We start from the raw sequence: 25,250 nt of genomic DNA on the forward strand, positions 1-25,250 counted from the left end.
CGTGGTCCCTCAAAGGCTGTGGCTGTTTTTTCTCATGTCTAGCCGATGGTGACCCAGACACGTAGTCTCCTTCGAAGGCTCTTGCCAGATTTCCTTTCTTCGCGGGTTGGATCCCAGGCAGGCACGAGCCCTGTGCTCTGCCCTGTTCACATGCTCACAGCTCAGACAGGTGGTCTTTGCACACGTCTTATCCTTATCACTCTTCTCCTGACCTGGGCACCGACCGCCCTTCCTGAACCCGTGCTGAGTCGTCGGGGAGAGAGAACAGTACCCAGATGTGTTCTAAACGACCCAGGTGAGTCCGTGCCAGCCTCCAGACCCAGGGGATGTGCTGCTAGCCTTCCATCTACGCATCTCATTTTCTTCTTCCTTCTTTGCTAGAATCTGTCTGTCCCTGGAGGATACGCACCTGAGCTTAGCTCCCTGCCTCTTCCTTCCGCCCTACTCAAGGGTCACTGGCCGGTTCACTACTTTCCTGCCCCTGCAGCTACTTACTTTTCCACTGGTGCTTATGGAAAACAGTTACCTCTGAGCCTGTCTTCTCCTCAAGTTCCCCATGGCTCCTTAGGTGAGCGGGTCCTGCCGTAGCCCGCTAGGGCTGCTGCACCAAAGTGTCACAGACTCGGAGGCTGAAACAGCAGACACTTAGTCCTCACAGTTCTGGAGGCTGAAAGTCCAAGATCAAAGTGCCTGAAGGTTCGAAACCCAGCCTAGCTTCCTTAAAAACCTTCTCTGCAGTTCAAGGGGACAATGAAAATAATCCTTTCTTTGTCATCTTCATTTTCCTGCATTTAAAGATAGAAATACAGAAAATTGTGGATTACCTCAGCCTAAAACTAAACTTACTGAAGCCAGAAGCTTCAGAGAACATTCCAGAGCAGATTTCCCTTAAGACCAAATGAAAATCTTGTGCTAGAAGGTCTTTGGGTGAACCTCCCAGAGGGAGCATCTGTTCCAACAGAAGATGACTTGTGATTTTAAAGCCTAAAATCAGGTTTCACGCATGGAACACAGCTTGCTTCTACATCACTAGATATGCTTCCCATGAATTCACGGCAAGTTCCTTAAGACAAAGGAAATATGATTGAAAATATTTTGCGAAACTACGAATTTTTGTAAAAACACAATGAAGCCCTCAAAGACAAAATTAATTCTAATTCACAGAGCAGGGCCTTGGGTGGTAAACACACAGAGATTGACAACATCATGGAGGCAGACCCACCCACAGACTCGACGAACACCTGACCCACTGGACATGTTGACTTCCAACTCCCTTGTTGAGGACTCATGAAATGATGAGTTGATTTTCTCTAAGTCAGTGACCAACTATCCAAATCCTCGTTTCATGGACATATAAACTCTGAGTCATCAAACTAACTTGAATTCTTGACTGCCCTCCATGGATCACCCTTTAGGGAAAGGGTCTTTGCCCAAAGGCCCAAAGATGCTTACCCGCCGGGAATTGGACAGTAACAAACTAAACAGAAGATTTTTCTTAAAGATTCAGAGCCCTTTCAGCTCCTGGAAATCAATCCTACACTGAAACCTCATCAATGGAAAGACCCAAATCAGGTGTGTGGCCCTTCCTTAATATGTTTTGTCCAGCTCACTTATTCTCAACTGGCAGGGTTTTGACGGGAAATATTAAGGGTGATCCCAGATTCCTGGGGGTTCCTGAGACCCCCGCGTGAGGTCTGCGAGGTCAGGACCACTTTCATTATAACACTAAGATGTTATTTGCCATTTTTACTGAGCCAGTCGACGCTTGGGCTGATGGTGGGAAAGCAACGGTGGGTAAAATTGCTTACAACTTAGCGCGAGCCAAGGTGTATGCCTCAAACAGCACTGGGTATCTTGTGGTCTTCACCACCACAGATTGGCAGTGGGGAAAAAAAGGCCAGTTTTCATTAGGACCACCTTTGATCGAAACAAAGACGTGCTTACAGCCTGCGCGCTGCGTGCTGAAGTGCGTGGTCGTCTCCAGGAACAGCACCGTGGGATTGGTTGAATTGTGAGCTCTGCTGTCTTTTTCGTGAACTCCATTTTCACTTGGAAGAATGACAAACCAACTATGGTTATTCAGCATGGAGTATTTGGCAACATTTTCTCAAAAAGGAATAAAGTGAGTCTGTCACTTCAAGGAAAACAACTGACAGTATTTGTTGCCAATGACAAAATGTGAGCTTTCAAGTGAAGATTGGAATTTTGGAAAACTTGCAATATCTGCCATCCTGAGCTCCCCGGCTCCCCGATACGTGCCGCCTTTTCTGACGAGACTGGTGGCAGTATTCACGAAGGTGAATTTTCAATGTTTATAATGAATTTATCATCAACTTTGGGAAGATCCGCCCAATTCAGGGAACTTGAGCATTTTTTAAGCGACCAATATTTGATGTTCCAAAGCCACACATGGGTGAAAGGTCCCGTCACAGCATAAGAGACTGATACAATGTTTTAATGTAACAGAGAACAATTCACTCACATAGTTTCCGATTTCACATCACAACTGACCTTTAAGCAATGACCCTTTGTCAAGTTTCGGTGTAGTGTCATGGGAGAATATCTATGGTTTTCTAAAAAGACCATTAAAGCGCTCCTCCCTTGGGGTGCCTGGGTGGCTCAGTTGGGTAAGCGTCAGACTTCGGCTCAGGTCATGATCTCGTGGTTCGTGGGTTCGAGCTGTGCTGACCGCTCAGAGCCTGGAGCCTGCTTCGGATTCTGTGTCTCCTTCTCTCTCTGCCCCTCCCCTACTCATGTTCTATCTCTCTCTCAAAAATAAACAAACATTAAAAAAATTATTTAAAAAATGCTTCTCCCTTTTCTGACTATATCTCTGTGGGTGGTTGGATTTAAAACAACTTATCATGGGATACCTGGGTGGCTCAGTTGATTAAGTGTCCGACTTCAGCTCAGGTCATGGTCTCGCAGTTTGTAGGTTTGAGTTCCATGCCGGGCTCTGGGCTGACCGCTCAGAGCCTGGAGCCTGCTTCGGATTCTGTGTCTCCCTCTCTCTCTGCCCCTTCCCCCCACTCATGCTCTGTCTTTTCCTCTCTCAAAAATAAATAAACTATAAAACAATTTTTAAACAACTTATCATGACAGGTGGAAGACAGAGCAGACACGGGGATCCAGCTGTGTTCCTTTAAGCCAAATGTTGATGAGATTCATACTTTTTGGTTTAAAACTTTTCATAGTTTTCATTAAAATGTTTTAGTAGCATGTAACATGTTTAGTTATCTTTAAATAAGTAAATACATCTTATTGTGAATACTCATAATTTTAGTTTCTAATGTGGTACATATTGGCAGAATCAGCCCCAATGAACAAAAATTTTTCAGGGTCTTTCTCTTTTTTTTTTTTTTTTTTTAATTTTTTTTTCAACGTTTATTTATTTTTGGGACAGAGAGAGACAGAGCATGAACGGGGGAGGGGCAGAGAGAGAGGGAGACACAGAATCGGAAACAGGCTCCAGGCTCTGAGCCATCAGCCCAGAGCCCGACGCGGGGCTCGAACTCACGGACCGCGAGATCGTGACCTGGCTGAAGTCGGACGCTCAACCGACTGCGCCACCCAGGCGCCCCTAGGGTCTTTAATCGTTAGAGACACCATGTGGTGCCACTTGGTCCTGAGACTAATAGACCTGAGGCCTCCTGATTTGTGGCCGTGGTGCCACTTCAATGCCATCAACCTCTACACTGTCCTCAAAGGGTGATGGATCATCTATCCCGCTATCAAAATTCTTTACAAGGTTTGATTTGATTGAACGAGCCCGTAATGGACACATCTTCATGAAGGTGTGAAGCCAGACAATTTACATTGGGTGATACTGAAGCCAGCAACTTATCAGTCGATGTGGCATTACTTGACTAGGGTCGAGAATAGCTATGAGAGTCTTGCCAAGGAGCTGCATTTAACGCAGGACATGAGACGTCCGGGTTGGGATCCTCAGTAAAAGGCCGTGCAGCTCCCACGGGGATAGCCCTGGAATTGCCTCAACAGCACATGTACCACTGGCTCTTTGTCACCTAAGTATAAGTGAAAACTGAAGGACGAGTCTGGAAAATAGGCTGTTTTAGCTTAACCCCCCCCCCCCCCCCATTCTGGAGCATGAAATGAACTTTTTACATCCTATCCATTGTCATCATTCATCCATTTGCTTTTGTTAAGCAGAAGCTGAGGAAAATGTTTCAACAACACATTGTGCAGCGAAGTAAGATCCCCACAGAGTAAGCTCGTTATATCCCTTGTGTCCTCCATACTTGAAAATTTGACCTGATCGCGTTCGGTGTTTACGTAAATGCTTCTTCAAGAAATCAACTCTGCGAAATCAAGAAGGAAAAGGAAAGAATTTAGACGTTCCTAAATCTTCTCCTACCCTTTTATTTTTATGTTTCAGGTGAGGAAGCAGAGGCAAGGAAGCCGTGCCTTAGCTGACTATATTGGAGCTTCCTTTACTCCAACGTGTGACCGGTGGGTCGCGTTAGACCCCCCTCTAAGGTCTATTGCTGTCCTTACTTAAGGTCACAGGGTGTAGAGAGGAGCTAAAGCCGTGTCGTTCTCAAGGAAGCCTTCCCGGTGAGTTCAGGTTCTCCTTCGGGATGCTCCCACAGAACCCAGAGGACTGCTTCAAAAACCGCCCTATCTTCCGCTTGCCTACCTGTCTAGCTGCGCGGGAAGCTGCGTGTCTGGGACACATTGTTGCGTTCTGTGCTCCTGCTTTGTGTGGTAAGTAGACTAAGCACTCAATAGACATTTGTGCACTTTGTATTCACTGAGACTGAAGTCTGTTAACTCATAAACCTGTGCTTTCTGCCCTACCTTTGATGGAGTACTTCATCCCCACTCACCATTGTGATAGGGCCATCAAGAGGTTAGTCTTATCTTAAGTACATAAAGATAACACACGGTGTGTGAAAATAGTTACGTTCTTAATCAAAAGGGGAACGATTACCCAATTAGACACTTTGAGAATCTAGCAAACTCAGTTAATCCCAAATGCCACATGCCTGGGGGGCGCCCATGGAGGCCAAGGTCTATTGCTTGGATTTGCCCTTGAGACCTCTTCCAACCCTTTAAAAAACATGCCGGGTGTTACCGGAAGATTATCGGTCCCACTCTGTGCCTCTCCGGAGACCTGGGCTGATGGTCTGCGATGGAAGTTCTGCTCAGCCTCTCCCTTGTGTGGTATGGCAGACAGGCTATCTAACCAATCTAAGCCTCAGTCACTTGCCTAAAAAGTGGGATTAATCATACACCAACCCAGACTTTTGCCACGAGGGGCCAGTGACGCCTCCTGCAGAGCATTTAGGGGATGGCACACTGAGGTAATGGTAGCCATGGCCACTGCTCTTGGCAAAGCCACGAGGACCACAACCCAGCCACCACTGCGTGCCCGGAACCAGAAAAGCAGAAACTCCTCCTTCTGGAAAATTGATTTATGAGCTGAACATTTTGTGGAAGTAGGGTGCTTCAACGTAATCAGATGAGCAGAGCGTTTCACAAAGGGTCCCGGTTAAACACGAGAAGTCTGACCCTTGCGGGCACCTGGGTGCCTCAGTCGATTAAACATCCAACTTCAGCTCAGGTCATGATCTCATGGTCCGTGGGTTCGAGCCCCACATCCGGCTCTATGCTGACAGCTCAGGGCCTGGAGCCTGCTTCGGATTCTGTGTCTCCCTCTCTCTCTGCCCCTCCCTGCTCCCTCCCTCTCTCTCTCTGTCTCTCAAAATAAATAAACATTAAAAAAAAGCCTAACCCTCTTGGTCAGGAGTGAGGTAGGAATTGGGAGGAGTGTTCATTTGCAAAGGAGTTTGTTCGAAACAAATAGTCCTAAAACACAATGGACTTCTGTCTCAATTTCTCTTTTTTTTACTAATCAACTTAACATTTTGCAAATAAAACTTGCATGGCCTGAAGCCTGACCCAAACGCAAACACATGGTGCAAGGAACTGGGTGCTCGTCTGAAACTCCCGTGGTCTCTGGGCAGAGTGAAGACACAAGGCGGGAAGAGCATGAGGGACAGGAACAATCCTCAGCATCCTCTGGGGCCGGCCCGCTCGGGCAGGCAGGTAACGCGTCAGACGTCACTCATACCTCAGTTCCCGCTCGAGAGCAGCCTTGGTAAGCCAGTGACCCGGGTCACCATGAGTAACCCGGCCTTCTTTCTATTTTAAGGAGCACAAAGTCCCTCGGTCACAGGATGTGCCACCTTCTCTGGGCGTGTGTGGGCAGGTCCTGTCGCCGACACCCCACCCTCTCCAGCTCAGGTCAGCACCCAGCCAGGCTGAAGGTTTTCTGTGAAACAAACTGGGTGCCTTTGCTTGAGCAAGCCGCTCCTGTTTGTTCTGAGTGAATGAGACCCACCGGGAGCCTCACACGTGCCACGAAAGGTGACAGGCACACCCAGAAGGCCACACTTTCTGTGGACACCACGCTCCTTTCGAACTTTTGTCTCTGTGCCCCCAAGCCCCAGGCCTGTGCCAGCCGCCTGATGCAAACAGCGTTTATGGAACTGAGTCAGAAACAGGTAAAAAAAAAAAGAGTGTCTGAGTGCTGCTTTGACTTCTCCTTTGCCACTTGCCAGCTTTGGATGCTTGGTCAAGTTCATTAACCTCCCGGGTCTCAGGTGTCTGTTCCTTGCTCATTTACAAAGCAAAAGGATTGATGTGGCCCACAGTAGCTCATGATCTCACCTTTAGTTTTTATTATAGTTTTTACGCACCGCGGGTTTCTGCGAAGGAGGAGGATGGCCGCCAGGAGCCCTTTGCACACCTTGTCAGGGCTCCTCCCACAACCCTGAGAGCAGATCCTGGGTATCGATCGTCATCCCATTTCACAGATGATTGGAATGAGGCTCCCTGAGATTAAGTAACTTCTCCAGCCCCAGGCAGCCTGATGCCAGAACCTCCCTGCTCAATCCTACACTGATGGTCATTTCTGCTATTTGTAGTTTATTTTTTAGTCACGAGGAAACAGAAGCTCAGGAGGGGGTGTCACTGGGTCAGCTACGAGATGCCAGAGCAGTTGAGACACGGGGCCTCCGACTGTGTCTCCTCGCCCTGGGTGCTGGGGGTTTGGGAGTGAGGACGGGGAAGAGGGCTGCCATGGAGGGACCCGCCTTTCATGCCGACTGAAGGACTCGCCTGCCCATGGCCCCTGGGGGTTCTGGGTTCCGGGGTCAGGAGAGCACCCTGAGTGTGGCTCAGGGACCAAGGACCAGTCTCTGTGCTGCAGTTTCAGAATGAGGAAGGCTCCTGCTTGTGAACCCCTCCCTCCCACACATGCGATGCCTCGTTCAGACTGGCCGCCCGTCTACATTCTGGGGCAGGTGTCAGTGAAAGACGTTGGGCGATATGCAGGCAGCCCAGCTTACTCAGGAAGTACGCTCAGTGCCTGCCTGTCCTTCGCAGAATCTGCAGGCTCCCAGGGCCTCCCGGAGGCCGAGAAGGCCGCCGATCTGTCTGCCCGCATGGCCGCGTGTCACTTATGGGAGCACCGGTATTGCGTGGCCATGTGGGGCTGCCTGTAAGAACACTGTAGACCCTGAAAAGTGTCACACCCAGGGAGACCATTTTTCCTGCCCTGCCTGATCCACAGGGTTTGTTGAGATGATCAAATAAAATTAAAATGATAGCAGAGCCTACCAGGAGGTTATCCCTGCCTCCCGGAGTGCTTTGCAAACAACTCACTGGGGAGGGGGAGGGGAGCCTCATCACTTTGACATTAGTGCAAAGTATTAATTTCCCTAAAATTATCATCGTGGACCCTGTGTTCTTATAAAATGGAGGAGCACAATATTCTGCATGACTGTTTTATTTTTGCAAATGTGGACGAACCTTGCCATCTAGCTCATCCTAACAGGACCACACGGGTTAATCAGGGGCTCGTATCATGACCGCTGAAACATTCCAGTTCCGTAGAATAGCTCAGCCCTTCATAGTGCTTCACGTGGGTCCATTACAACAGACGTGATGCACATTTGTTAAGTGATTTTTTTGTATTTTTTTAACTTAATTTAATTTTTTTTAATGTCTATTTATTTTTGAGACAGAGAGAGACAGAGCAGAACGGGGGAGGGTCAGAGAGAGAGGGAGACACAGAATCCGAAGCAGGCTCCAAGCTCCGAGCTGTCAGCCCAGAGCCTGACGTGGGGCTCGAACTCACAGACCGCGAGATCATGACCTGAGCCGAAGTCGGACGCTCAACCGACTGAGCCACCCAGGCGCCCCAAGGTTAAGTGATTTTAGAACAGCGAATTACGTCTATGTCCAAGAGTGGTCTGCAAACTCTGTTCTTCCTTAAGAAGATTTCTAAAGAACACACACACAGTTTCATTACCTTCTACCTCAGACGTAGTGGGAGAGCCATGCCCTTTATCTCCAGAATTGTGCAAGCTAGTTCCCTGTATAGATTCCTGTTTTGAATGGTTCCTCATAGGTCATCTGTGATTTAAGGATTGAGATACTTTGTCCCCTAACGAAACCAGGCTCTGCTCAAACGTTGAGATGAATAAATGCAGTCTTTATATCGTATAATGTCCTTTGCACCAACACATGGTGGGGGTGCCTGCCTAGTTAGCAACCCATTTGCATGGATTTGTTACCCTTATCTGTTTTCTCTTCCATGACTTGCCTGCATTATCACACTCTGGTATAAAATTAAACCTTCAAAGAACATAAATGTTTTTAGCTTCAAAGAATTTAGAACATTTTCACTGTTGAGAATCATATTTGTAATGCGCTCAAAGTTGCACAAGTTAATTTATTGGAGTAACCTTGACTTTGGGGTGGGTGGTTATAGAGAACTGACTTTTCAGAGAAGGAGCACAGTTTTGTGACTAAGTACCTGTTTTATGTGGAATGTAACACCTGCTTTTGCAATGTCTGTCTTGACTTCTCAACAGTAAGCTCCGTGGGTATCCGGGTTGGCACAGGACTGATCACATCACAGGTATTCAATTCATGTTTCTTGAATGAAAAAATATTATTTCTAAGACAAATTGTGAACAAATAGTAGACAAGAAGGTCACGAATCCCTAATAGCTTCATAAAGGATATATCTTTCTGTCCAAAGACACAACATTTTGTAAACTATACCGAGAGACTTCTGCTCTGTTTGGCTTTGGTTACGTCAAGACATGACAGAGTTATTATTTCAGAATCCTGTCCGTGTTCACTCTGACTGACTAGTGGGATATTCAAGCTCAAAAGATCCTCAAAGGGATTTTCTGGAAGAATATTGTACTGGCAAAGTAGGTCTAATCCATTTGGGAGCTCTCCAAAAATTTCCTAGTTGCCTGTTGTGTTCTCATGAGACTGTGAATCGATTCTATCCACCTGTTCTAGAGGGCAAACCAGCATCTGTGTTCTGCGTCTGCCCTGGCCTCGACTCGGGGAATGCCGGCAAGCCATGGGGTGCTCTAAGCCATTTATTGGCTTCTGGCTGGGCCGGATTCTGCTGGGGCTGACACACTCCCATCCAGGCAACCAGACTGTGTCAACGGCAAAGGGTCGGTTACCAGAACTTGTTGCCATGTGACATTTTCATTTTGACTAATTCACCGCAATCCTTCTAAACCAAAAATACATTTAGCTTCCCTAGTGTGAAGGCTGCAGGGCTGTAATTTTTGTCTGTCTTAATCTTCTCACTTCCTAGTCTTTTCCATATAAAAACTGCACCCTGCCACCTCAAAAATGGGTTTGAAGGTCATATATCAATACTCCTACCCACCGCTGGTTTTGAATTTTGTCAACAACTAGGGGTCCCGGGGACCAGGGAATTTACCCCAAAGTCTCACCCACCTTTTGCCTCCAACACCTGGTCCTGGAAAGATGAGTTCTGAATCCCTCTGTATCTGAAAGTGTTTGCTCATACAGCGGAATAAAAAATACCTGGTCCCTCCTGAGGAGGAGATCCTAGGTGCTAAAGTGCTTTGAGCTACTTAAAGTAAAGGTGCGTACCACAAACCTTTATTATCTTAGGGAGTGAGACCGGGCTGGAAGGATCCATGGTCTTGGAATCATTCTACTGCTTTGAACGCTGCATGGCCTGCAGACATTTCCCTTTCATCTTCCCCACCCCAGAGGGAAGAAAGCTGGCCAAGGGTACATCATTTAAGGAGCGTCACGAGATACAAAACTATCACAAGGGGCGCCTGGGTGGCACAGTCGGTTAAACGTCCGACTTCAGCCAGGTCACGATCTCGCAGTCCGTGAGTTCGAGCCCCGCGTCGGGCTCTGGGCTGATGGCTCAGAGCCTGGAGCCTGTTTCCGATTCTGTGTCTCCCTCTCTCTCTGCCCCTCCCCCGTTCATGCTCTGTCTGTCTCTGTCCCAAAAATAAATAAACGTTGAAAAAAAAAAAAAAAACAAAACTATCACAAAATGACAGCCAACCAGGGCTGCCCTTAACCATGCGGATTGTCCAGACAAGCTAGCCAGTAACCTCTCGGGGGCTGACGTACAACAGACTAGACATAATGATGAGACAACATAACATAGAGTTCAGAATAAAATTCCATCTCTGGGAGCGTATTCCATTGGCTTTCTCTGCTCCTGTTTCCGCTGGTGCCTGGCCTTCTGGTAGAAAACGATGATGACCACGGTGACAACACTTAGAAGAATGACGAGGAGCGTGAGCCAAAACGAGTAACCGTAGCTGTGGGTCGTTCCTCTGTAGGTGGTTGTTGGATACAGTGGGTACAGCGTCTGGGCCAGCTCTTCCGAGAGACGATTGGATTGTGTGTTGGCCACGAACAGTATCATGGTCAGGAAAACGAACAACGCTGGAAAGAAGATTCAGGTTCATGAACAATATGAAGTGCTGTGATGCATTTTTCTCATGTCGCTTCCTTCCTTTCTTTTCTTTTTTTTAAATTTAAATCCATGTTAGTTATCATACAGCGTAAAAATGGTTTCAGGAGCAGAACTGAGTGATTCATCACTTAGATATAACATGTCACTTTCTTTCTTGGTGGAACATGTGCTCTGTGGGCATTTATGGGATGGCTAGGTTACGGTCTTCTAGGTGTCAGGGTGTAAAAGAAATGCAAGACACGAGCTAGATCCTAGGCGCGAGACGCTAAAGACGGTGCGGGCAGCGTCCGGCCAAGGGCAAACACGCAGCTCAAGCCCATCCCGAAGGGTCTGCTCCGCTGAGGGCACGTCACGTGGCCCCTCCCAGTGCACACAGAGCTGTGCTGAATGAACTGGGGAATGAGTAGACAGGAGAGTCAGCAGGAAGCTTTCTAGAGAGGTCTGGATAGATGACAAGGATTCAAAGAAGCTGGGAGGACACAGCATTGCAAGCAGAAGACACAGCCTACACAAACCCACCCGGGGACAGTGAGCTCGGAGCAGCTGGGACTGTGAGAGAGGACCCCACCGATGGGGAGCCGCTCCGAGGGTCCTGAGCACTGAGTACAGAGGAGGAGATCACCGCAGGGAGCCCCAGACACTGGCTTGGAGGCTACACTTTCATTCTGCACACAATGGAGTGTGGCGATTAAGTGGGAAGGGTCTTCTCACTAAACTCATTTTATTTTATTTTTATTCTGTGTAAAGTTTATTTATTTATTTTGAAAGAGACAGAGGGAGTGCAAGTTGGGGAAGGGCAGACAGAGGAGGAGACGGAGAATCCAAAGCGGGTTCTGCACTGTCAGCTTGGAGCCCGACGTGGGGCTCGAATTCACAAAACCGTGAGATAATGACCTGAGCCGAAAGCGAGAGTCAGGCGCTTAGCCGATCTGAGCCACCCAGGCACGCCATAAACTCATTTTAGAATGTTTTGGTTGTCTTATCGTCCCTTTTTTTATTCTTCATAACGTCCTCCCCTGGAGAATGTGCCTTGGTATTGATTCTGGACAGCCACCTTGGCCCCCATGGAGAACAGAGTCCTGGAGTCAGAGAGAACCAGATCCCAGGGCTCTGGCCTCCTGGCCCCGGGTGATTTGTGCACTTCCCTGGACCTCTTTCCTAGCCTTCCAGAGGGGGTCAGCTGGAGGCAAAGAGAAGATTCAGATTCACGGTTGGTTGAACTAGGGCTGGGCTGGGAGTGGGGAGGGGGTGACGGCCAAAGGGCACGGGGTTCTCTCTGAACTGATGCAATGTTCCAAGGCCGACGGAGGTGGCGTTTGCACATCTCTGGGAGCATTTACCCAACACTCGACAGACTTGGGGGGAGTGGCCAACGTGTCCTGGCTGCAGCCCACACCCGGGGACTTTCCCCAAGCCTCCAAAGGCTCTAGCTTGCGGGCTTTTGTGTGAGAAGAGTGCTCTGACTCTCCCCGATGGCAGACCTTCATCCTCAGTGTGACGGTTTCACTTCTCAATAATTTGTGCATCTGACAGCCCTCTCCTCTGATGCTCTGTGCGTCTCACACTCCAATTAGCCTTCATTGCGCTCTTGTGAAAGTTCTTATGAAAACTTAGTCACAAAGGGGCGGGGTGAACACAGGGTTAACACACGTTTTCATTCCATGGAACGTGCTGGCTTTGGTTTGAACTGGGAGGGGCTGTTGCAGACAGGTGCTGACGTGAGCCCCTGTATGAAGGAGATGCCTCTCCTTGTCTCCTCTCTGGCCTTCGGGGACAGGGGATTCACAGAGGGATAAAGGGAGCCCCGAGGTAGAAGGGGGATCTCCCGAAGGCTCAGGACATTGTCGCCAGTCCTGGCCCGTCACCCTCAGGCCGTGGGACCTGTCACATCACTTTCTGCTCTCTGGGTTCCTTGGCTGAGGATCAAATGTGTGGGGGAAGACAATCTGGAGAGTTCTCTCAGGCTCCAACATTCTCCTATGGTTATACCCACTATGGTCAGGGCTGGGCCATGCCGGGCCGGTGTGGTGCTAAGGGCAGGCTGGGGTCAGGGGACACAGGAGCCTGGGAGGTGACTGCAGGCGGAGACTCACGGAAAAGGAGTTTTCACTACGTTCCGCACAGCCCAAGCCTATGTGAAGACGATCGGGAGTCCCCAGAGGCAAACCCGGGGCAAAAGCCTGGCTTCTCAGAGCTCTGGGATCAAGAAGTCACGGGAGGCGTTCAGAGGAGGCCAGACACAAAGCCCAACGCCACAAAGCTCTCCCTGTGACCTCTGCCAGAATGCAGACCTTCTCCTGACACACGGATATCATCTCAGACTGTTTTCCTGCCTCCCCCGCAGACTCTTCTGTGTGTTCGAACTTGCCCCAAGCCGGGAAAGGAACGCCACACGACTCTCTCCCCGTCAGACAAAGCTTTGTTGTCACAAGTAGGTGGGGATGGAGGGGTTGAGGGGAAGGCTGCCGGCCTGGTGTTTTTCTTGTTTTCTTCCACAAACATGCATCGGCCTCCGCCATGTAAAGAGCCAGTGCACACTCAGCTGTGGAGACAGAGCCTAAAGCTCCAGCTTTGCAGAAACAGGGTCTATGAGGCAATGGGCTTTGAGGCCTGCAGGCTGTAGAGTGGCGACATCGTCCCGTTTTGTCCCTACGACCCCGTATCCAATCTTCTTCTGGCACTAGCTTCTTATTTCCCTCTTGAAGATGCCCCCAGCCCCCGCTCCAAGGGGTCAGGCGTCCCAGCCGTTGGCTGAGTCAGCCAATGAGTTCAACTCCATGGAGGTTGTTCCAGGGCCGGGGAAGGACAATTCCAGGGAGAGTCAGATTTGGGGGAAAAGAAGTCCTTTCAGAAGAAAGGGGTTGTTGGCCAACATCCTGACCTTAAGGGGACCTGTCTGCTGCTTAACACCAGAGAGAACACTGGGAAAATCAAGAGAGAAGCAACCTGCAAGGCATCTGTTCTGAGGGTGTGGGTGGAGACCCAGAATCCAGCTGCACCTGAAGCCACCACCTTTTTTAGTTTCTTAATTACCTGAGCAAAAATTAAAAGAATCCTTTTTTTTTTTTTTTTTTTTTTTTTTTACCCTGGCAAAGAGTGCCAATGAGCCCTGCCTTTGGTTTGACCGAGGTGAATTGTAGTGGTAGAAAGAGCTTGGGGAAAGGAAGCCTGGCCTTTGGGTGAGGATATCTGAGTTTGTAAGCGAGTCCCTTAGCATGACTCTTGGGGAAAGCTGATGCAGGAACACTCATTCCACAGCGCTGCAGGGCCTGGCCTACGGCGGATGACCTTTAACTCAGGGGGTTGGCTTGTTTTTACCACCAGGTAATACAACCACAGGAAGAAAGGGAAGGGCAAGTCATGCATGAATGTGGCTAAAGCAGCCCAACCCCAATCCTCAGAGCCGAGGGGTGGGTATGCAGTGTGCCCGTACAGGCGTTCCTGGTTCCCGCCTCTGGCCTGGCTTGCCAATTATGAATGGCACTCTTAAGAGCATCCCATTTGTGAGCGTCCAGCTGCATGGATTTCCCCTGTTTCATGCCGTCTGGGGCTGGCTCCTCAACTATTAGTGTGAAGAAGGCGGAAGTGTCCTTACCACTTGGAGCTGCCTGGGCTCCAGCCAGGGCGTCCGTTCCCACCCACCCTGCCCCCCAAGAGCCCTGTTCTTCTCCAGCACACCACTGCTGAGAGCCACAGCTCAGAGACCCGGGGACCTCTTCCCACCACCTGAATGCGGCCTGTGCAAGGATGGCCTCTCACAGAAGGACAGAAGGAAGCAGCCCCGAGTCCTCCTTGAGGCTTCCTGATACCAGACCACCTTTCCTGTGCTGGAAAGTTCCGGGCCCGGGGTTCAAATGCACTACCTAGAACTTAGATGAAACCACGTCTAGAGTCCTCCCAAGCGGAGGACAGACTTCTTCAGATCCTTTCTCAAGATCAGGTTTTCATGGTGGAGAGAGAGAGAAAGCAGAAGAAGCCTGGCCACCTGGCGAGGGCAACGAGGCCCCCCACTGAGCAGGCCTTTGGGCATTTACGGCAGCTCCAGAGCCTGGCGAAAACCCAGCGAGAGCCACACACGCTGTGACTCAAGCTGGGATGCACTTCCCATCTGCGCTGCACCCCCCACCCCAGCCTGGACCAATAAACAAGTAAAATAAGCCAGTCACACTGCACAGAATCAACCGGGGCTCACACATCACCGGCAAGAAGGGTGTTGGCCCCAGATCCTCTAAATGACCTTCTTTGTGGTTCTCTGTGGCACAGCCATACAGAGGTGTCATGTTTGGGTTCTAGCCCACATTGACTGTTGTTACTTGGAGGTGAGAAGGAGAGTAAATAAGTGTGTGCGTGTGTGTGTGACTGTGTGTACGTGTGTGCGTGTGTACATGTTTGTGTATGTGCATCTGTGTATGCATGCATGCACTTCTGTGTGTGTGCACATCTGTGTGTATGTGTTTAGATGTGTGCACATGTGTGGGTGTGCATGCATGCACATGGGTGTATGTGCGTGATCATACGTGCACATGTATGCATATAGAAGTATGTGCTTATGTGCATATATGTGTATACATTTGTGTGTGTGCACACCTATATATGCGTGTGTGCGCACCGATGTATATATGTGTGTGTGTGTGTGTGTGTGCGCACCTGTGTATGTGTGTGTGCACACAACTGTGTATGTGTGCATGTGTGTGCATATCCATGTAGGTATGTGCATGCGTGTGCACACTTGTGTATGTATGTGTGTTTGTCACCTGTGTATGTATGAGTGTGTGTGTGTGTGTGTGTGTGTGTGTGTGTGTGCACCTCTATACCTTACACGGAACCCCACTGGGAGTTAAACACGCTACAGGAGTTTTGTTGTCACAGATGAATGTTTTGTGGACTTAGAAGCATCCTGTTTAACTCCTTAGGTTCTACACTCGAGAGCAGAGACTGGCATCTGTTACACATTTTAACACGTCACACCCTGCCCCCATCTGGCCCCTTGCCTCTCGCCGGTGCATTTAAAACCATTTTATTTCCCAGGATGCTTAACAATGCTGCAGATGGGCAGAAGGAGAGCCCAGGCCGCAGCACGCAGCTTGGCACCTGCTAGGTCTCCTCAGTTTCTACAGCTTGGCGGTGGCCACGTGGGCTCCTGTGTGTGCCAGATTCAGAGACGCAGAGACGCCGAGGACGTGCTTCCCAGCTGAGCGCCGGGTGCCCCCGGCGACACTCACCAGCAAGGCCACTCCAGGTGTACACGCCCACGGGCCCCAGGAACGTCTGGTAGGGGTTGCTGATGCTGTTGTAGAAGGTGAACCCGGAACTCAGCAGCGACGTGCACAGGCTGAGCACCAGCAGCAGGACGACCACCAAGTGGAGCGTTCTTCGGGAAGAATTGTTCAACTTCTCTAGAACTAAAGCAGCGTTGGGTCAGCACGGAGCCCAAAATGCAAACCCCAGCCCTACAGACGGGAGGGCCGCTCCCCGCCACCCGGGTGGCTCTTGGACTCCATCCGCTTGGGCACCGGGGTTAGGAGCTGCAGGGGGCATCTCGGTGTGCCAGAGCAGGAAGGGGCGGGGCCTCACAATGCTCAGGCCCCCCTTGAATGTGTGTAACCACAGGACCGTCCCAATTTCAATTTCCCAGAGGAAAGAGGGTGCCCTCCTCGATAGAGCGGCTACAGGGCTGGACGGCCGTCCTCAGTGCGTTCTGGCCTCAGACGCCTGCCATGGAAATTTCCACATCATCACGGACAGTGTCCCCCCCGCTCGGAGCACTACGATGCTTCCACTTGGGGGGACTTATAGGAGGCCACTCTGAAAACCTGTGACAGAGAGGATCTGGCAGAGGCTGAGATTTCGGAGGTCGGCTCGTTACAGAGAAGGCCAGGAGGAGAGGAACTGATGGTGACCAGGTAGCTGGCCCTGGAGACAGGCAGATGACTGCTGTGTGGACAAGTGAGGTGTCTCCACACTTCCCGACTTCACTTCCCCGGAGCCGGAGAGGACCCAGGGCCCACGTGGCTCGAATGCATGCGGAGGGTGGACCTTGGGTGAACCATCAGAATTCTCTCCGAGCTGAATTCCTCTGGGTCCTGACGGCATTTTATAAAACGCGCGTATCTCTTACGTGCAGAGGGGCGCCAGGCATGAATACGCACTCGCATCCGAAACACAGATGCCCCGGGCCCCTAGCCATCAGTTCCTGCTTTTGCCATCCTGCTGTTTCTAACCGCAACCAGCCACCCTCCCCGTGTCCCTGCTTCCTCTGCTCACTCCTCTGTTTACGACACCGAACGACCGGTGACCGGAGGCATGTGTCCCCACGCTTACCTGTAACCCCAGCCAGGCACTTACAGAACGTCTCCAAAGGCTACCGGTGCGTTTTGGGGCCCTGGTGACTGCCACCACATTGACTAAAGTGTTTACCAAGATGTTCTGTGAAAGCCACGGCGACGTACAGAAAAAATAATCGGGGAAAAAGGTTTCCGAGCTCCTAGTATCACGCTAACAAAACCCTTGGGAGTTGCCAGATGTAAGAACCGTGACTAGGGGGCTGGTAAGAGAAAGTAAAAGCCTTCTTCTTTCCCTTCCTGTTTCTCAGGCCCCTGGGATAGAGCAGAGAGCCACTCACAGCCTCACCACAGAGCAGCTTTAAAGAACAGAAACCAGAAGGGCCAGGAAAGATCCCTTGTCCCAGGGCTCGGGGGCCCCTTGTCTCTGTCTCTGGTCCCAATGCTTCAAAGAACAGGAGCCCCAGGGCCTTGTGCGCACCAGGGAGAAGCGTCCTAGCAGCAAGGGGCCCTCTCTTTGCAAGGTGTCTCCTTCTCATCACTGTGTCGCCTCCGTTATTCGAAATCTCTTCACCGTGCTGTGCCCAGATGCGTATCTCCAGGACTTCTGCCCAGAGTCCTGATGCTTCCTCTGGAGCAACACAGGATCCCCTTGCTCCGCTCTGCCTGGCAGCCTTTCAGGTATTTGAAGAGAGATCGAAACCCCAGTGTGATTGACAGCCCGCGTCTCCGGAATGTTCTTTGTCAGGCATGATTCCAAAGCTCCTGCCAGCCTGACCCCAGCTCTGTACACACTTTACTCTGACTGCAAGCTTCAAAACATGCTGGCCAGAGGGCACAGCTCTCCCGGGGTCCGAACATCTACATTGTGAGTTCAGATTTGTGGCTGTTAATCAGCCGTCCTCTAGGAGGGAGACAGACTTCCTGTCATTGGACAGTGGGCAGCGAGAGGCTGCAGAAACCAAACTGGCGAAAACAAGAGCAGAGACTTGCATACTGCCCCGTGCAGCCCTGGGAGCCCTGTGGGGGAGCACAGAGGCAGAAGAGGGGGGTTCCCAGCCCAGCGACATGGACACGATGACGTCACCGCCCTTGGCTGGAGAACATTTTGCTCCTCGGTGAGAGGCGGGCCTGAGAGCAAAGTTCACCTCCCACACGGCCAGTCCCCTTGTGCCCAGCGGTACTTGGACTTCTGCTAATGACCCACGGGCAGGGCCAAGTCCTTAGCACAGCTCTCTGTGTGACGCATCCCAGGTAAGAAATCTAACGACATAGGTTAAACTAAAAATGTGGTCCTTCCCGCCACCGCCGATTGCCTGGGTGGGGACGGCCAGGGTCCGATGGCCACCTGCCCTCCGGGCACCACACGCCCTCCAGGGCAGCCACTGGGGTCGGGCTGTTCTGAAGGCCCTGAGCTCAGGCTGAGATTTTCATTGCTCTCGGGTAGCACACACCTGCTTTGGAACTGGTGGATGACGACACCAGAGCAGGAGTAGGACAAAAACGGGAAGCAGGACACACGTATTCAGCGGTGCGGGGTCTGGAGAGTTTCCAGCCGTCACCACGAGGAAGCATTGCTCCTCCCTGGACACCAAGGAGGAAGCTCGAAGGTCTAATGAGAAATGTGCTGGGGACCAAACAAACTCGGTGTTTAGCCAATAAGAAATAATTTGGATACTTAACTAGAAAATAAGACATTTCAGTGTGGGGAAAATGCCATCTCTGAAGTGCCCTGGAGAATATTTCTGCTTTATACACTTATTAAATGCTGTAAATGGATGTACGTTTGCAAATGGTGAACACTCCTCTTGTTCAGAGTAAACTCCAAAGTGACAGTCAGGTTAGGCTTTGTTTTAGACTCTTGGTAAGATCTAACAGACATGATTTTTCAAAAGGGAGTCAATTTGGAGCCTACTGACTCAGACTTTTCTTTGTATTGATGTAGCAATTTATCTTAATTTTAACTGCCGTATTTTAAAATTCTAGTTCAGCCTCTGAATATCCTGCCACACAGGTATGACAGCTGTATCTCCCAGCCTCCTCCTTGCTCAGAACTCAGACAATGGAAGCTGGAAATTTGGGGAAAGTTAGCAAGAACGAAATAGAATAAACCCCCATAGCATCTGACAGCTGCTCCCTGCCTACAAAATTAGCAAATACATTCCGTTCTTTTCTCTTCCTTTTCAGGGCCAAGCGTTGGAATCAGGAAAACCACCTCACAATTGGAACTAATTGCCCAGATTCTGGCAACCTCAGGAAAGAGGCCATGGCCCCCACAGCTGGGAGGCAGAAATGTGCTGGGGGCAGTGGGCAGTGTGCAGAAATGGGTCATCTGGACATCCGGGCTTTCTATGCGTGGAGATTTAACCCTTCGGGACCCACTAGCCATCTGGTCCTTCTAGCTCTGGTTTTCCAGAAGTCCTCAGAACTCAGGGGAGAGCCAGTGGCTTTGTGGGTGGGTGGGAACTGCCACCACCCGCTCCTCAAACACCTGGTCATCAGGGAGCCTGGCCTGGTGGACCCCTCAGCCCGTGGACCACAGCGTACCCCTAACAGGCTGGGCCTTTGAGATCTTCCAAAAAGTCCCAGCTGGCATGACGAGCCTCTGGGAAATGTATCTGGGTTCTCTCGGGGAGAGAGGGAGGGAGAGTGCATTTTCCACCCTTATGCTCCATCACCCAGCGTGGTCATGTCTCTGGGGACAAGTAACAAGTTGCTCGTCCTTGGAAAAGCATAGGTGTATATGGGGTGGGGTAGGCGAGTAGGAGTATTAAGGAAGAAATAAGCCTCTTTTGTTCATCTCCTTGCAATTCATTGATTTTTGCAGCAGATTTACTTTTTCTATTTATTGGTAGCTTGGGCCAATAGTGCAATTTTGGGTCCCCCGAGAACAAACTGGGTAGGTGGAGAAAAGAGACTGGTGGGCCAGTTTGTTTGTTTGTTTGTTTGTTTGTTGTTGTTGTTTTGGGTGGGGGGGAAGATTGCAGACTGGGTGAAATTCTCCCTTGCTCTCATAGCAACCTGCACCACCTGATTTAACTGATGGGGGCCTTTCTCCAGATAGAAGCTATGGTGAGTTGACCAAGGCCAGCAGCCATGTGCAACGCCTCTCATATCCCCTCCCCTCCCTCATGAAGCAGCTGCTCAGGGAAGTGTTTTGGACTGACATTCACTATCCAGAACTTTTGGAGTAGCAAAAGCCAGGTGCTTACTGGTAGACACAGGGCCTGTAACTCTTCATCTGGATATTGAACAAACCTGGAGACCACTAGAAGAAGCTAGGAGATGTCCCGGTCAGGCTGAGCTGCCCAAATAATCTAGCGACACACTGGAGAGTTTGCTTTCCAGGTTTGGCTGAATATTTCCCCCACCGGTTGACATATTGGTGGCTGGATTCTTCTGGCATGTGGATATCAGCCATTGTCCCTTTATGCTGTGCTGTCATTTCCAAATCTACAGCCCCCGTCGGCACGATATGTTCAATCCCATGCAGAAATATTGCAGAGCTTGGCAATAGTAACTATTCTTTGGAGATCTTCAGGCCAAGAAGCTGGCATGGTTGACATCTTATTAAATGGAAAGGTTAGCCCTTCACTGCTGGGGAAGGAAGTGGCATTTATACAGATACTATTATACCGCCGATGATCGGTTGCTGATTTGAGATGAGCCCCAGGTGGTCATGGGAAACCAGCAGAGCAGCACCCCTTCCTCAGTCTCCAATTCTGCTCTCCGGGGAAAACATCCCTGGGTCTGCAGCGGCTGAACACCACGATATACGTCCTAGTTACATGACGTTTCCCTATCTTGGAGAACTGTTGAGTACTCCAAGTTCAAGGGTTGTAAAAACCATCAGCAAGGAAGCCCCCATAGGCTCTGGGGAGCCCTTAGCAGACATGAGCTGGAGCAGCTGAACTGTGTGCCTTCACTGATCAGGACGTGGTTTATCTTCTACGGCACCTAGAGGCTGGCAGTGACTTCACAACATTGGAACGCGGCTCTGCAGTAACAGAGTAAAAGCAGAGAGCCAGGCAACGCAAAGGCAAATGTGGGCCCTGAGCCTTCAGGATTGTCCCAGCCTACGCCCACCCCTGCCCTCTCCACTCCATGGTGCCCACTTCCCTCACACGGGGCTGCAGAGCCAGGCTGGGACCTACCCTTGCGGCCTCTGACGTTCCCTGACACAGGGAAGCAGGGCTCTCCCTGAAGCCACGTCTCTCAAATTGGAGCGGACTGATTCCAAACAGACACAGCATGAAAATCAAAAAATTCGCAGGCTGCTATCACATATTTTAAAAAATGTTAAATGTGTGTGGAGATTCAGGAACTATGACACATTCTGGCTTTGAAAATGCTATTCACATCCTGAATGTGTGACTGAATCTTGGAAAGTCTTAGCTTCTGGGTGCCACAAAAGGAATATTCCTCCTTTCCTTGAGAAGCTGAGGTCAGGGCTGGAGGGGGGGACGGGGAGGGAGGTGGCATTACCTACAGGCTGGAGGAGACGTTGCTTTTGCTAATGTCTTAAAAGACAAATTCTATAACTTGGAAATACAACCACGTTGCTCAAACTCAGACTAAAGGCTTGAGTCTAAGGCTCCAACTCAAACTAAATATTACATTTGTACGAGATAGAAAACCATGCACAAGTCAAGAGGTAATGACTGTATCGGGCTGATAATGCCTGGCTACCTGTATGCAACACTGTTTAATGCAAGGTCAAGTTGCTGAATAAGTTACAAAGACCGCTCTTAATTTTTGAAAATGTAGTGGTATATGTTCAATCTTCAAAAGTCAAATAGGTAGCTAAATTCAACTTAGCATTCTCAGTGAATTTTTGTGTTCCACCCATCAAGAGAGGAGAGCATTATTATACAAGAAATCAGAAAAAAAAATGGGGCATTCCTACAAAACATGCAATTAATAGAATTAACAGAAATTTAGTACCAGGTCTGACAAAAATGAGATGTTTTGGAGGTAAAAATTCAAATTCGAGTAGATTAAAGAAATGAACTGGAGATCTAAGAAGGAGAACCTGATCACATTTTCCACTTTAGTTTTTCCTTGCCACCAACAAAGTTCTGAACAGGGACTGTTACCCCATCTAAAAATCCACCATCCATACGCATACTTTTCCTACTACCCTCCTATGTTGGATACCATATTCCTGCTACATATATTTAATTAATTAGTTACTTGTCAGTAGACTTGGTAATATCACTTAAACATCGCCTCTGCCAGAATTATGTGGACCACGGTGCTCATAGACACAACCAGAACTGAGGAAGCTAAAACAATAATGTGGTGAAGTTTCAAAATTAAAGATATATTTTCATACCTACAAGCCATCTCAACGCTTACAAGGAGATCATTTTTGAACAGTTCTTTGGCCCATAAGGAGGATGACTTGGGTCTTACCCAGCTAACACAGTCTCACTGCACCCCATTCAGATTAATTTATCATTTACCTGCAAAGCCTTTTTGTGATTCCTCAAGTCCATGACTGAATTCTTGGTGACTCTTGCCTTGAAAAAGTCCATAGGTGATAACAAGACTACCGTTTGAAGACGAGTCACTGATGGCAATTTGACTGCTGACCCATTCTTGAGTCCCGAGCATGGAGCAGACTACGATGAATGACCCGAAGCTTGTAAAGAAGCTGGATAAAAACATCAGTGTTTTCTTCTTCGTAGGCATCTTCTCAGGAAAGTAGGGGTCCTAAGGTTAAAAAAATATCAAAGGTCTTTTGATAATATTTTTGGACCCACTTGGAGTCCAGTATTTAGAAATGGAGTCGAATGCTTCTTATAAAATATGAAAGCTGGCTCTTCATAGGAAGGAATATACCAAGGACCATTGGACTATGAACATGGCCATAAAGATTTACAGCACCTGAACTTTGGTCTGGAGTAAGGGGTTGCTATGGTTACAGCCAACCAGTGGAAACAAGGGCTAGGCATGGTCTTCCTAAGGACTTCCTGGATCACACAATTAATTTATAACTCTTTGCCATGCGCCCTCGAAGCAAGTTCAGCCTACCATGTCAGGACAGGACTAGAATCCCTAAAAAAATGTGGATCTGTCCTTCAAAAATGTTGCTGATTCTAGCAGCCAACAACATAGACTTGCTTTACTGGTTAAGGACTTGACCCTAACAACAGTTCAAAAAGAACCCTAAGAAGATTAAGTCTTTGCTAAAGGCTCTATGGAACGAAAAGAGAAAAGTTTACAAGCTCCTTAGTTTTTGACTTTGCTAGAGAGGTGCACGTTTGAAATTTCCTCTTCCAAACTAGACTATATTTGTACGTTATTTAAATTATAACTTGAGAAGGTACATCTTTATTTGTCTTTCGTGCTCTGATGGAAATGGTTCTGAACATTCTGGCATTAGGGCTTTCTGCCACCTATCCATCCTCCCTGTTAAGCAACTAATGGTTTACCAATGCTCCTTTCTGTCTCTCAGAGAAACTCCCCCACACTGCAAGCAGATCACTTCACGAGATAATAAAAAGATGTCCACAACGTGTCTGTCTTCCTCTTTTTTATTGTGCTCTCTTATTACAAAGTAATATTGTGTAGGCACATTCGTGTCCAGTGCTATTCTGAATAGCACCAAACTTGTTTGTGGTGGAACGAGTCGGTTGTCTGTCTTTCTCCTGAGAGGAACTGGGCTGTGGGGGCTTCAGGACTCGAGACGTAATTGTTTTGCTCAACACTAGACCCCAGGGTCTGTCAAAGAGCAGACTCAGCCAATATTGGTTAAGTGAATTATTGGAGACACAAAAACAAATACTCCACTATCGTGGACACGTATGCTGTTTCAGTTTTTAATTCACGATGGCCAATATATATATATTGGCCATATATATATATATATATATATATATATATATATATATATACCGTGCATGAACATCCTTCTACATAAATCTTGTCTATATCTCTGGGTATCTCCTGGCTTAGATTTCTGGAAGTGAATCAGAGCACGTGAACTTTTACTGAAGCTGTTGCTTTTTGCTGCCCAGCTGCTCATTAGAAAAATTTGCAGTGATCTGACCACCCGCTCTTCACACAGCAAATGGCACGCTTTACTTGAGCTTCACAGCATTGCATAGTATCGGGAAAACTGTTTTTTCCCCCCAATTAAGTCTATTTATTTTGACTACATTTTTAAGGGATGGGACAGAATTTCAGAATTTTAAAATTACAACTTCAGAACGTTAAGGGGTGGGACAGAATTTCCTTTTAGCCCGTTTTCTGAACATAATTTCGTATCGGGATATGCACATGACATATGCTCATTACAAAAACTATATCGAATAGAAGTAATGGAAATAAAGACAAAAGCAATTATGATTAAAAATTCACCCTAGGAGAAGTAATTCTGGTCAGCCTTGGGCAGAGACTTTTACCTCACACCTTCATGTCCATACATGATTCATAATAAAACCAAGTTCTACTCTCTGTTGAACTCTAAAATGTGCTAGTACAGATCTCAGCAATTTTTCATGGGACTCCTCGTCAATCAGGTTTATCCTTGTACCAGGTAACCATAATTTACTTACACGTGTCTTTTTGGGGGGACGCTTTTGTTGCATTTTCACTGCTGTACCCATGATGTGATGAGATCTCTTACGTGTTGAATTTTGTTAGCCTTTCCAGGTGTTTCTTCCTGATGAATTCTTACACACAGAACTGTTGGGTCAACAAATAGGTGCAGATCAGCAGAAAGTTTGGGCCAGTTTAAACATTGTGCACTTTGTGCGGGGACTTCATTTTCCCCCAACCTCATCACCACACACTAGTACTGATCCTTTTAACCTTTTACAAGCTGGGAGAGGAGAAATAGGTCATTGGTGCTATTTTATAAGAAGAAGCAGTGATGATTAACTTATGTTAGTATGTTGATCATTCATTGGTGTTTTCGTTTTCACACATTTTCCACTGACAGTGTTGGTTCATTTATTGTATGTAGAGATGCTATTTTGTATATGATTGATTGTACAGTAAGGGTATTAACCCGTGTCAACTCCACACGGCACATAGGTGTACACGAATACATACATACATTCATTTCAGTGTTTGGATTTCACATATTTGTAGGGTTTTTGTTTTTTTTAACATCTTTGAAAATGTTTTGCTTCCTGAAGTTAAAAATG

At 48.5% G+C, this 25,250-nt stretch overlaps 1 protein-coding gene and 1 long non-coding RNA gene across 2 annotated transcripts; one reads left to right on the forward strand and one right to left on the reverse strand.

The window, feature by feature from the left end:
• Nucleotides 1-10,371: 10,371 nt before the first annotated feature.
• On the reverse strand, nt 10,372-22,788 carry CLRN3 (clarin 3). Its single transcript, XM_045439235.1, has 3 exons — nt 22,560-22,788; nt 16,036-16,215; nt 10,372-10,782 (listed from the first exon to the last, which is right to left on the reverse strand). The coding sequence occupies exons 1-3, from the start codon at nt 22,786-22,788 to the stop codon at nt 10,502-10,504; spliced, it is 690 nt and encodes a 229-aa protein (XP_045295191.1). The 3' UTR covers nt 10,372-10,501.
• On the forward strand, nt 16,090-23,615 carry LOC123577212. The gene is made up of 2 exons (XR_006701763.1): nt 16,090-18,348; nt 19,282-23,615. It is a non-coding gene; the product is annotated as an uncharacterized LOC123577212 (long non-coding RNA).
• The last annotated feature ends 1,635 nt before the right edge of the window (nt 23,616-25,250 follow it).

Source organism: Leopardus geoffroyi, chromosome D2 (genome assembly GCF_018350155.1).
Source record: "Leopardus geoffroyi isolate Oge1 chromosome D2, O.geoffroyi_Oge1_pat1.0, whole genome shotgun sequence".
In the NCBI taxonomy this organism is placed as follows: domain Eukaryota; kingdom Metazoa; phylum Chordata; class Mammalia; order Carnivora; family Felidae; genus Leopardus; species Leopardus geoffroyi.